The sequence below is a fragment of the Phaethon lepturus genome, unplaced genomic scaffold, assembly GCF_000687285.1.
Source record: "Phaethon lepturus isolate BGI_N335 unplaced genomic scaffold, ASM68728v1 scaffold17664, whole genome shotgun sequence".
Taxonomy (NCBI): Eukaryota; Metazoa; Chordata; class Aves; order Phaethontiformes; family Phaethontidae; genus Phaethon; species Phaethon lepturus.
The window spans coordinates 1-14062 of record NW_010532808.1 but is presented as its reverse complement, the minus strand read 5'-3'; the positions used below and the strand labels follow the sequence as shown (position 1 = coordinate 14062).

The 14062-nt window shown below is 36.9% G+C and overlaps 1 protein-coding gene across 3 annotated transcripts in view; it reads right to left on the bottom strand.

The window, feature by feature from the left end:
• The window catches only part of DTNBP1 (dystrobrevin binding protein 1), a 68721-nt gene extending 57967 nt beyond the window's left edge, over window positions 1-10754 (bottom strand). Inside the window, exons 1-4 of one of the 3 annotated variants that reach the window (XM_010284975.1) lie at window positions 10710-10754; window positions 8584-8634; window positions 7671-7731; window positions 3961-4093 (exon numbers count right to left, since the gene is read on the bottom strand). In XM_010284975.1, coding sequence (XP_010283277.1) covers window positions 3961-4072 — 112 coding nt within the window. In that variant the 5' untranslated portion in view covers window positions 4073-4093; window positions 7671-7731; window positions 8584-8634; window positions 10710-10754. Of the gene's footprint in view, window positions 1-3960; window positions 4094-7670; window positions 7732-8338; window positions 8356-8583; window positions 8635-10709 lie in introns of those variants that run through there. The other 2 variants (XM_010284976.1, XM_010284977.1) reach the window with 2 other exon arrangements.
• Window positions 10755-14062: the final 3308 nt, after the last annotated feature.

The window sequence follows — 14062 nt, the reverse complement described above, 5'->3', positions numbered from 1 at the left end:
CTGAGGAGGAAGGAGCGGCAGAGACAACATGTGATGAACTGACTGCAGCCCCCATTCCCCGTCCCCCTTTGCCACTCACGGGGAGGAGTTAGAGAAAATCAGGAGTAAAGTTGAGCCTGGGAAGAAGGGAGGGATGGAGGGAAGGTCTTTTTAAGATTTGGGTTTATTTCTCATTATCCTACTCTGATCTGATTGGCAATAAATTAAACTAATTTCTTTTCCCAAGCTGAGCCTGTTTTGCCCATGACAGTGATTGATGAAATTAACAAAAATTAAATTCTATATTCTCAGAATACAACATGTTGCTGGGGACAAACTTTTTAGCAGGGCCTGTTGCAGTAGAACAAAGGGTAATGGTTTTAAACTAAAAGAGGGTAGACTGAGACTATGTCTAAGGAAGAGGTTTTTCACAGTGAGGGTGGTGAAACACTGGCACAAGTTGCCCAGAGAGGTGGTGGATGCCCCATCCCTGGAAACATTCCAGGGCAGGTTAGATGGGGCTCTGAGCAACCTGGTCTGGTTGAAGATGTCCCTGCTCATGGCAGTGGGGTTGGACTAGATGATCTTTAAAGGTCCCTTCCAACCCAAACTACTCTACGATTCCATGAAATATACCACATTATTCAAACTGGAAAAATCCTTGGCATTTTTATACTTATGTTTTAGATTTCTTGATATTTCACTAAACCACACTTTTTTGCTGCAAAACAAGTACCCAAAATACAGGGTATTAAGTTCTTACAGTAGTTCAAATGCTACCAAAATAAAAATCTTGTACTTAACTAAAAAATATATTATAATCACTCTGATCTTCAGAATTTCTGAACAAATTGGAATGAATTTTGTAAAGCTAGAAAATGGCAACTTTTACACTTGATACACAATCTGAAAATAAAGCATGACCTTCTGCTCAAGATATAAACAAGAATACCTCCCCTAAGCAGTGTGAAATATTTGTTTCCCTAATGGATTTTCACCCTCGTCTAACCCATACTTTGAAAAAAAAAAAACATTGAAGAGTAGGAAGTGGTGGCTTTTATCTCTGTCAATATACACCCTGCCTTATTTTCTTCCCAGTCTTCCCAGTCTAAATATTTTCACCCTACATTGGATCTGTCACCTATGACATGACATGATCAGCCTTTCTGAAAGCAGTAACAAGTTGATTCTTAACATTTGATGTTTAAAAAAAAAAAAAAGGAAAATTGAATTTGGATCAAGGTTTATGTGCATTGATTTGCTGAAATCAAAACAGATATTTGAGCAAAATGGCCCTGCTCAAGCATGAAGTGTATGATGTATATGAAGACAAGTATGTCAGATATCGGCAAGCAGATATTTTCCGTAACATCTCAAAAATTGGCTTAAGTGATGATTCAAATTCTGGACTTTGAAAGAGCAGTAACTGTCCTCTTCACTTTTACATGAGAGTAATTTTTTCTTCACAGTTTTCAACAGCAGCTACAAGATATTGTATAATCCAATAAATTTATCAAGTGAAGACAGACTTTTTACTTGAAGTGAGACATGACTGATAATGTGAGTGCCTAAGTTAAAGGACTTTATAAATAAAAGTACTAATGAAAATGTGTCTTGTTATACACAGCAAAAGCTGAAGAATCTGTACATGACATACCAATTTTAAGTCAGTCACTAAAAAGGCTCATTTCCATTATCTGAAATTTCTTTTATCAAAAGCAGCCAGGGTTCCCTATTTACTTTCAAAATGAAAGCATTAAGAGATTTATTAGAAGCATATCATGTCACAACACATAACTATTAGTTTTCTGAAATGATGAAGATTAGCCAAATTACATCTTGGATGCACAACCCAGGACACAGCAGTTTGTAATTCTATATTCATGTTTTTTGCTGGTGGTGGTTTTTGGGTTTGGGTTTTTTTGTTTTGTTTTTTTGGTTGGTGTTTTTTTTTTTTTTTTTTTTTTTTACAGAATGCTTCACTCATGTTTAAAATTCACAGCCACAATATTAGTCAACTCTTGGAAAAAGTGAATACAGTTTACATTTATAAAAAGCAGATAGTCCAGAGTTACAAAACAGTGAGCAGAATATCACAGCAAGTATCTGGTAAATCAGTTCCAGAAGCATAGTTGTTGAATTTGGTATGAATTATATTATTTCGGTATGAATTATACCTCTTCAAATAGACTCTATGAAACTTATCAGAAAAAAACAATTCAAAAAAAACCTCACAGTGGTTAGGAAGAACTAATAAAAACCTATAGGCAAACTACTTGAAATCCGACACACAAGGTTAGGCTAGCAGATTTGGTTCAAATCTCACAACCTTATCAGCAGGTTTCAAAATTAATTAGCTTCCCTGAGCAGACTGTTTAATGCTTCCTTAAATCCTGCTTGAGCAGTATAAAAAAAAAAATATTCTAGAGACACTGAGCCTTCTCCAAAGTAATTCTACAATCAGGGTGAGATTAATTCTGGTTCATAAAACTATAACATTAGGAATGGGAAGGTAACCTCAATTCATCAGGATTTACAGCATTTGCAGTTATGAACTATAAAGACGATCCCATTAGGTTTTTATTATATTGTTTATCTTTGGTCTACCAGACTGCATCATTTTGTGCATGATGATATTAACATCAGTATTTAAATCAATCATTATTTGAATTTATATTTCCGTAGAAGAAAAAACTGAGCTTTTCAAAAAGCTAACATTAAATGGTTACCACACATGATAAAGCCTTATTAAACAAGGTGGTATAAGAAAATTGTAATAAAAACTGAAATATATTCCTTGGTTCAGAAAGAAATAGCAAAGTTATTATCAGCCTACCTAACAACAAAGCCGATTTGTGCATATCCACTGACCATAGAAGAATGAGAAATTAGCCTTTAAGCACAGAAAAGAACCCTCCTTTTCTTCACATCAGATGCCAGCACACAAATCCAGCCCATCCCACAAAAAACAAGAGCTGCAATTACATGAAGAATTTCCGCATACTTCCCAGCTGGTGTAAGAATAGTGTAGGCAGAGCCCCTGGGAAACTTAGCTACTAACATCCATACAGAGACAGCAATTTTTCAAAACTTTAATTTGATGTAACTTGAATAGATTTTCATGGAGACCTCTTGCTGGCCTACTGCTGACAGAAAGACTTGCTACTTGTCAAATGCTGCATACTCATTTCAAGGCTCAATAACACTAGAGCTTTTCAGAGACTAAGAGGCCAGAACATTTTTTCCTAATTTCATTTCAACAGTGGATCAACTGTTTTGTATGAGAGGTTTCCAGAAATAGTCCACTAAAGTATTCATCTTTTCATCTTTTAAATTAAATCAACAGGTTAACATCTGGTAAAGTTACAAAAATTGGAACCCATCTAACAAGCATGAGGTATTTGGTAAACTCAATTATGTAGCATTGCTAGTTTCACCTATGAAAAAGCTGAGTACCACTTCAGAATAGCTTAACCTTGTACACTAACTTAAAATATGGAAGCTAGCTTTGGAACCAACAATTACTCTCAACAAGAAGTTTCTGCCTTGAAAGTGTCCCAAGCCAGGCAAATTTCTTGCTCCGCCTAAATGATGATTTAAAACAAATTACTATATAAAATGATGTAGACTCAAAGAGAAGCAGCTACATATGAGTGTTCACACTACTTACAAATCTTTACCAATTTAAAAGACTTTCAAAAAATAGTTTTCAACTGTTCACATCAGACTATGCAGTTGCCATACAATTCCCTCCCCGCCCCCCAAATAATGACACATACAATATTTTAACTGCTGGGAAAGCAACCACTACTACTTTTGCTCTTTTACAAAACCAGTTTGTTTAAGAACTACTGTTTTATAATAGAAAGGATTTGTTTGGGAAGCAAAATTAAATTTTATGATTGTAACATTCACAACAACTGAACTTCTGTCTAATCCTATGTATTGACTTAAATGCTTATAAAGTCTATAAAACCTTACCTAGGCTTGCTGTGAGGCATTCCAGATCAGCTAAAAACCCAGGTATTTGTTGGAGCTGATCCTGTAGTTCCACCAGACTGTTCCTTTTCTTCTCCCAGTGTGCAGAAAGCATCACAACTTCACTATCCACCAGCTGAAACAAACAGGTTCTTTACTTGCAGATTTATGTACCTATTTATGAGCATCTTGACTTATTGTTAAGAGTTCATGCATCTGCAAGCATAAGGTCAGCACAGCAACCTTATAGCACTGCCACTTCCGTACTTCTCGGGTAAATATACAACATGCTCAAGAAAGGTAGTGGTAGTGGTAGTATGAAATATTTATATAAAAATGCATTGATCAAAACAAGATTAAAAATTATTTCTCAATATACTAATCAATGCAGGAAATATTTTATGGATTTTATTAACTGTAAATAACATGCATTTGGAATTTTGACAGCAGTGTGGCACTGGTGCACAAAAACAACATTGCAGTGCTGCAATATAAGGCTCATTTAGATCAATAACTTAATTTAATGTTGCTAGTCATACCAATTTAATCAATAAGACCAAGTTAATTTAGTTCACATGGCACCATTTTCCCACCTATTATCACTCCAGAAAGCAGAATATGTTTGATTTAGAAGAAACGCCGGTTCCCGAACTACTTTTATTATCAGAAATTACAAGTCTGTGACACACCACCTTTGCAACATCAAAATCAAATGAAAACACTAATACAACAAAACTGAAAATTCTGCACATTCAAAATACTCTAGAAAAATAAAATAAAAGGAATTACATTTAAAATAAAGTTGCCTTTGTAACACTCCTGCTTTTCTGCTTTTGTGATAAACTTAGCTGCAGTAATTGCAAGTCTTTATGAATGCACTTCTTTACGAACGCACTTCTGTTAGGTCAATTTTTGTTGTTGATTCTTCCTAACTTTTACTATACAATAGTATAATGAGAAGAGGTCAGATTCTATTAAAAAATGCAAGATCTTAAGTAACAAATGTTTCCCTTATATATGACACCTGAAATGATTCCATTACAGTTTCCCTGCTCTAAATTCCATATATCATCATAAGATGGAGGCAAACACCAGAAAAAGGTTCAGCCCAGAGATAACTAAGTGCAACTAAAATTACAAGCATCTAAAAGTAGTATTTTTAGGACAATTTTGTAGACGGAAGTGGTAGTTAGCATCTATAATTTAACATGGTAAGTTTGTAGGCAGCAATTAAAGCTTGAAATTTTCACGTTCCTTTCTCTATTCAACATTTATAAACCACTCATGCTGTCTTATTCATCTGTGTCCGGCCAGTACCAAAGACAGGATACTGGAGAAGTGTACCTTTAGTACAGTCAATCTTGTGTGCTTACACAATTCTTATTTTATTGAACCCTTTTATTTGCTACTTTTATAAAAAAGAAACAAACAAAAACCCACAAGCAATACAATTTTTGGATTCTCCCAGAAATAAACATCTGAATTTCATGGAAAATTTCAAAGTCTTTTTGGAAGCTTTTCATTCTCATTTTCCCAAGCAGTAATAATATGTGAGATTAAGGTTACATTGGTCTCATACCGATACGAAACAATTTTAAAAGCAAACTATGGTAAGCATTACAAAATTGGAAGCAAGTCATTTAAGAGGTTTTCTAAAAAAAAAAAAAAAAAAGTCATCATGAACAGTCAAGCACACGAAGCTGGCAGACAGAACTTCTTCTCTAATAGCTGAAGGTTTTCACTGGAACGGGTGTGAAAAGTAGGCCATACTATTAGGCAAGAGAAAGAAGAATCTGAAATAATCTTTCTTATCCTAAGTACACCTCTTCAAAATATAATAAGCAGTTAGTTTTTTATGCATTGGAACATGATACAGAGAAGACTCCTAAGGATATCAGAAGAGTCAAGGAGGATGCAGTCAGCCAAAGAACGTTTCAGCCAAGACAGAGAACCCCACAGCTCAGTCCTGCTCTGCATCATGGTCACCCAGCTTACATTGTCTGCCCCTTAAACAGGGTTTGAAATGGAAAGTCTGGTGCAGACCTCCAAAACAGCAGAGCAATGCATTGGTAGCGCTTACTGGAAGTTTTCCTTCCCTCCATTCCAGAAATAAACAACACAACCCATCACTTTACTTTCAGGGCAGGAAAACTGAACAAAATTAAGGAGAAAGCACAGAAACTTCTTCAATCTCTTCAGTTTGGACAATCAAATCTTGCCGTTTCCTGTCCACTAGGAGACGGCAGCAGTGTCGGTGCAACAGTCCTCCTCTGAAACTAAACACCACTGTGCCTCAACCCCAGATGTATTCTATACTTTCCCAGCCCACCCAGTGCTTTTAAAGAGTTATGACAGTAACATGCAACATCATTTTTGCAATTGTTTACATTGCATCACATTATTTAATGTTTGCATTACATTATTTACAATACTATTTATTGTTAAGATGCCTTAAGCAATCTCAAAATAGTATTCCTAGCTAACTTAATCTTTCAAATAAGGGCAGAACAGTGCAAAAATCGACCACCTGAACTTCTGGATATATCTTATTTTTACCATCATCTGCTTGTCACACTCTGACAAAGCTGTACTTCTCAATATCCTCCTCTAACCTAACATCCCACAGAAAAACAGTAAGTTGATATAGTGAATATTTTTTGCTTAACTGCAAGTAGTGACTGAAAATATCTGCACACAGGACAGAAGACAAGAAACTCTGGATATCAATATATCAGTTGAAAAGTACCTTAAAAGCACTAGGAAATTCTCACACTCAATGTTTGTTATAGTAATTGAAATATCCAAAAGTAAACAGGACAATGACCTTCAGATAGTTCTTGTCAGATGATACCTCGTGAAAAACATGTAAAAACAGAAATTCTCTGTGATCAATGTATGTATTTAATACTTTACAAATACTCATTGTAGGTTTAGTACCATCAAATCTGTAAGAGCTGTGAGAAACAAGAGGAACTGGACATTCTGATCCATTCCATCAGCTGCCTGTCAAACATCATCTTAAAACCACAATAAAAAACAGTTACTTGGCATTTTTCCCAAATAGCAATACAGAGGATTGCTTTTTCATTATACTGGTTGTACTGGATCCAGCTGAGAAGGAATTAACTTTCTTCATAGCAGCCCATATGGTGCTGTGTCTTTGATTTCTCTCCAAAACAGTGTTGATAACATAGCAATGTTTTGGATATTGCTGAACAATGCTTGTGCAGTGTCAAGGCTTTCTGTCTTCCCCGTTCATCTCCGTTCCCCCTGCCACAAGCAGGCTGGGAGCAGGCAAGAAGTTGGGAGGGGATGCAGCCAGAACATTTGACCATAGGCCAAAGGGATATTTCACACCATATAACATCACGCTCAACAATAAAAACTAAGGGTTTGGTCTTCCAAGGTAACCATTGCTCTGAAACTGGCTGGGCACTGGTCTACTTGTGGGAGGTTGTGACTGACTGCTTTTGCATCACTTGTTTTTCCTCTGTCCTTCAATCATTAAACTGTCTTTATCTTGAACCATGAGTTTTCTCTTTTTTTTTCTTCCTCTTCTACCCTCTGTCCCCCTGGTGGGGCAGTGAACAAGGCTGTGCGGCCACTTACCTGGTGGCCAGGGTCAATCCAGTACACTGGTACTAAAAATTTTAGTTTAAAATTATTTGCACATTTAAAAATATTTCAAGTGTGGCATTATTTTATTTTCTTACCTCTCCAGCTTTTGCACAATCTTTGGCTCCTTTGTGAAGGGCAGCCCAAGCATCTTCATATCTAGAGAAGAAAGATAAATGACTGTTTTTACTGTGTTCCCCTTACAAAGAAAGACGACTTCACAGATGCTACTGTGCTTATATTTACAGGGACTACCAGAAATAACAGTTTAAAAAGCTGTCCAGTTGTCTTGGTACAACAGTAAATACCAGAAAGAAATATACAGTAAGAAATCTTTCAACAAAAAAGTGATTCATGTGTTTTAAACTGTTAGCTTACATTAAGAGCTAAATGAACCCAGGAGTATTTATAAGACCATACATAAAAGCCTTAAGCGCTACTTGGAACGCAATTTCATTAAGAAAATTAAAAAAATTAACAAGATTGTAATGACACCCTACCCTCCTAAAAACAAGAGAATATATCTATCTATATATATTATTTTAAAATAAAGATAAAAGAAAATTTATAATGCAGATAGCTTCTGTTACTCAGAAAAAAATGTGATTAAGTATACATGGAATACACTTTTTTTTCAGGGCAATGACAGGCATACTGCCTCTATTACAACAAAATAGCTCATCGAATATGTAGAAGTTATAAAACGTCAAAATTAAACAACAGGCTAGGCCTCAATGCTGGTCTCCTCCATCCCTGTGCATTAGACCCTGAACTAAAGTCATCTTCCAAATGTTGCTTTTCCTCCAGAACTTCTGATTCATTAACATGACAGCACTTAAGGATTGGGCAAGCTTTAAACATATTTATCATTTGGTAACCACTTCCGCTCTTCTCACTGCAGAACATTCAAAAAACTATTAGTAACACCTTCCTTTTCTTCTCATTTCTTTAACCTAATAAAGTTATTTCTGAAGTTATAGAAAGCAGACACAAAGAAATGGAAGGCCATACCTGCTCAGTAATTCCAGTCCAGCAGAAAATTCTGGCAAACACTGAACAGCTCTATACAACAAATTGTAAATATACAGATGTTGTTAATGAATAGAAAGCTGTTACAAAAAAATGCGTGCACATCCATCTGCGTTTGACAGATATACTGAGCACAGAAATATTCCCTACTGTTCACTTCCACAAACATTTTGTCAATTCTGGTTTAAAATGCATTACACAGTGTATCTTACAAGAATATCCCAAAGCTATGGTTTCCCCACTCCCCGCCTTGTTATTTTATGGTAGCCCACACTTACCTCTTTTTGACTATGTTCATTAAAAACTTTTATGAGAGAATTTCTTAGTACAGTTAACAAACATGCAGGATGAACATTGTTTTAACTAAAAACAGTGGACAGAAACATTCTGAAAAGATGACTACTACACAAGTTCTTTAAGTCCCTCAATAAAGATATTGCACTTAATGTATTCTACATAAAAAATAAATACTAAGCTAAAGAACCTTTGACAGTTCAATGCTCTAATGATCTCCTATTGGATGCATACATTTTCATTTGTAACAGATTGAAATATAAATGCAACTTATAATAAGTTAAAGAAAATTAACAAGGCAGCACTTTTAAATATGTATTATGTTCAGGACATGGTTTAGTGGGCACGATGGTGTTAGGCTGATGGTTAGACTTGATGATCTTAGAGGTCTTTTCCAACCTTAATGATTCTATGTGAAGATCTTGACATTATCCAAGATTTGTCTCTTGGAAGATTACCAGAATAGACTGCTTTGTGCTGCTGTCCAAACAACTTGAATGGAAAAAAAAAATACTACAAATGAAACCTTTTTTTTCCTTAAACCAAGGGAAAAGTGATACAATCAGTGAGGTGAGAAGAGACCTTGGGGAGGCATCTAGCACAAACTCCTTTTCAAAGCGGGACCAGCTACGGGATCAGACCAGCTTGCTCAGGGCTTTGTCCGATTGCAACTTGAAAACCTTGGAGAACAGAAACTTCATGGGCTCTGTGAGCAACCTGTTCCACTGCTTGATTTATGAGGAAAAAGCTTTTCCTTATAGCCTTTTCCTGTCTAAACATCTTGTTTCAACTTACACCTATCGCCTTTCTTGTTCCCACCACGTACCAGTGTCAAGAGCCTGGCTCCATCTCCTTAACCATCTCCTCATAGGTAATGATGGGCTGCTGTTAGGTCTCCCCAAAGCCATCTATTCTCCAGGCCGAACAAGCCTTGGTCTCAGCCTGTCCTCATATACACATAGTGTGTTAATTTACAGTACACCAGATGAACTAAATTATTACGGACTGGAAACACACAAAGAAGGAAGTTGCCTAAAATAGTTTTATTCAAAACTTTCACCCATTCTTAGTTTAGTTTCTGTGCCTTGTCAGTACAACCGGTCTTCTGTTAAAAAACCTTTACATACAAAACACCAAGCTTCAGAACTTAATACAGTTTATTTCAGATGCCTTATTTTTTGTTCAGGGCTTGTTTTAAAACAAGAACATGCTTTACACTAAAGCACATCTGAGCTTATTTGAAAAAGCAATGTTCACAGACGTTAAGTAGTCTTCCCCTACAGTTTACATAGGTTGAAAGAATGAACAATATACTAAAATGCAGAGGATAAAAAAACCCAACACAATTCTTAAATCTTCTTGCAACAGAGATGAAAACAGATAATTGAAGTACTCTATTATACATGTATTTTCTACAATAAAAAGGCTTGTATTTTTGTTCTTACACTAAAAAAATCTGAATTACAATTTTAGTACATGAGATTCACAGAGACTGTAAACAATTACATTTCAGTGTACTGCAACCTGAATCTTTTATAAAGCACTATAATAACACTGAATATTCACATAATTTAAACAGTCATTTATGAATCGATTGATGGCCACCAGAAATTATTTAGGCCTATCAATCAAGGTTCTATTAAGCAAAGTATTTCCTCAATATCAGGGCTAAGTTTTTCTGTTATCAAAAGAATATTCTGTAAAATTGTATGCAAATGTTTTTGTAACTGGTTCATATATATGAGCCACTTTCAAATTTTTCTTTAACAAGAACATTCTAGATCAATGCTATACATTAAGATGTTCAGAAGTACCTCTGCCTGCCTTTTTTTGCTTCTCTCGATTTGTCGCCCAAAGTCTTCAACCTATAAATCAAAACACAAAATCATCAGACATTTCCAACACCAAAACAAGAGGATAATTTGCTTGAACACATTCTGTGTTAATTCCAGTCTATTATAGTTAATTTTGTTTCAGCTTATTTCACAAATAAATCAAATTTCACTTAGTTTTGCGGAGATTGTCATATGAAATTATTTCCACCTACACTGCTTCTAAATTATTAGATTTTTCTACAAGTGCATCAAGCAATTGCGTATGAAAAGTTTAATGGGACCTATATATGCAAGTCATCCAGCTCTCGATACTGTTTCCTTATAAGACAGGTATTAAAGATCTTCATAGAAATAATCAATTCATCCTGAAGAACACTCTTTAAAAAAAGGCATATGTGCCAACAAAAAGCACGACAGTCATAACATTTGTACCCACTTGTCATAAGTCTGCCAACACAAAACTGGCAGAAACACAACTTTTCTTCTGCCAACTATCAGAATCTCCAGCAGCACCACCACAGTGCGCTGCTCCTAAGCGTATCTGAGGCTTGTTTCATCTATGGCCAATGTCAAAGTGACTGTTATCCTGCTTCTAAAAAAACAAACAAACAAAAAACAAACAAACAAAACACCTAAAACTCTAACCAACAATAAATAACCCACACAAACACCACACAACTCTTTTCTACGCTTTACTCTTCTGCAGTCAACCCGTATATGCTAGTCAAGTTGGCATGGCAGAGTAAGAACCAAAGCCTCCTGCTATTCTCTGACCACCAAGACGATGGATGTCCTTCAGCCTCTAAGCAGAAATTACAGAAAGCTCTGCAATTTGCCCTTTGGAGTCTCAGCTGTCCAGGACAGCAAGGGTTAGGAAGAAATAAATGACATACAGACAGGAGCAAGATGGCAATAAGCTATAAGCTCCAAAGATACCCTCTAAACGTAACACAGAAACACGTAATCCTGAGTGACCCAGGGACTGAGAAACACCCTAACACACCCTAATATATAGATAGTCAGGCTGCTCCTAGGGTGAGTGCAATCACTCCCTCAGTGTTGACCACTGCTGATTTCCAGAGACGCAAAGAAGAAACCTCAAAGCTCTACAGCAATATACGTGGTTGACAATTTGAGAAAAGACATGCTATGGCATGTCTCCACTCCCTGTTAGAGAACTGTTCATAATAGTCAAGCTAAGTAGCAACAACCACAGTGCACCCAGGAAGAAAAATGAACACTGTTGCAGAAAGCTCTGCAATTTGCACTTCTCCTCTGTCACATTCCCCAGTATGCACCCCAGCCTGTAACCGCAGCATTCCTCTGCATACAGGTATAGAAGGAAATGCTGGGTCACAACTACCAGTTCTCTTACTAGAATACCTGCCAGGCAGTCAGAAGTAAGAGTTAAAGGATTTATCAGTAGACTACACAATATTGGATTCCTTTCATCAGTGTTCTCTGTACAAAGTAGCGGTAGTGTGAACCACATTAGTCAAGCTGGCAGGACACATATTACTGCCTGAGCACAATACAGCTCACTGTTGGTTTTCTTTTTTTTTTTTCTCCCCTCTCCTCCTCCAAAAGACTGCTTGCAAGTAAATGGGTCAAAATCTAGACACGTCATAGGATACACAGAAGTAGACAGGAGACACTGCTGAGCAGGGGAAAGGGGAGCTAATTTCTTTGTACACAGAAATGGCTAATAACCCTAAACTGCTCTTTCCATAGATCACAGAACCCCAGATTTAATCTTTTCCAGCTGTACATAAGCATTCCGTGATTCCTTTGGAAGGGATGATCTTTCCTTAGAGGGCCTGGGAAAGCATCTCCCTCTCAATGTTTCAAGAAATCCAATTGTTCCACTTTGCAAGCATTCATGTGGAGTTAACAAGTTGGTCGCAACTGGTCCAGCATTCTTGACACCAGAAATACCTTCTCTGGGTTTTGACCATGTTAAGCTAAAGTCTTAATAGCATAAAATGACTTCTGTTACGACTTCAGTGGGGTAGAGAACTGGGTAATCCAGAACACTATGGCACTACAGTTGCATTGTCTAGGAAGGGAAAACAGTCAAAACAAGACATGTCATGTTCTGGCCTGAATCCATGGAGACACTACAGGAAAAAACCCGATGCTCTCCACAGCCTCTACTACTATGGCTCCAAGATATAGGTTCCCAACAGCAACAAAGAATACATTCCAGATAAAAAAAAAAAAAACCACCAACTTAAAGAAGGGGCACTCCCAGGCACATTAATGGAGCTGCTAAAACATAAAGATGGAAATTATGAAATCAGACTGTCCTCAAAGCAGAACAAAACATTGCAATACAAGGAAGAAGGCAAATTAGAGACTACAGGAAAACATATTGAGTCCACTGCAGCAATACATGGAGAAACAGCGTTAAATGACCGTCAGACCCAGTATGTTATGACCTTTCTGTTGTCCTCTTTCATCATGTGAAAAACACATTTTTCAAAAGAACCTTACAGTGTACTGAGGCATCAAACTCTGTGAGAAGTTGTAAAAATAACAGCAAAACAGAAAGACAGACCACAATAAAGCAATGCCTTAGTCTGTACTCTTTAGACATTTTAATGTTCAGTTCCTGTTTGTTGAGACAGATAACACATAAGCAATTTATCTGGTTGATTGGTAGCTTATTCTATCAATTTCTCTGGACCATTGTATACAGGCGCAAGAAAGTCACTACAAACTAGTTATTTTAAGTTTCTGGGGTACATAGACATCGATCACTACATAGAAATATTTACCATGCGTATATTATAAGGCAGCCTCAACACGGCCAAAGACTACGCAGTTTTTAACTGATTACAACACGATACTTTCCTGTGGCTCATTATGAGCCAAGAGTTTTGCAGCACAGGCATGACCTTGTCCTCTGGCCATCCACCGACTTCCAGCAACACTCATTTGGACCACCTGCCTGTACTAAAAATAGCATTGATACACGGCCTATCTAAAAAAAACCCTGTGAGGCAATGTAGGAAGATTATCTTTCTACCTTTTAATGTAAGCAAGGGGCTGCTCCTTCTGCTTATCCTGCACTTCTTTTCCCCAAGTGACAGTAACTCACCTTCCAAGGAAAGAAAAGCATTTCATATGCCGAGCAGAGCACAGCGATGCTCTTCAAGCAATTACATATTAATCTATCAAACCTTGAAGGTCAGTTACTTCATAAAAAATTAAAGACCGTTAATTGACCCCATTCACATCTTCCTCGTTCTCTCAAAACAGCGGTCGCTCTCTCATTCCCCTGACGGCAGCTGACCCCTCAACACCGGGGCACCCTCGGCTCCCGACCGCAG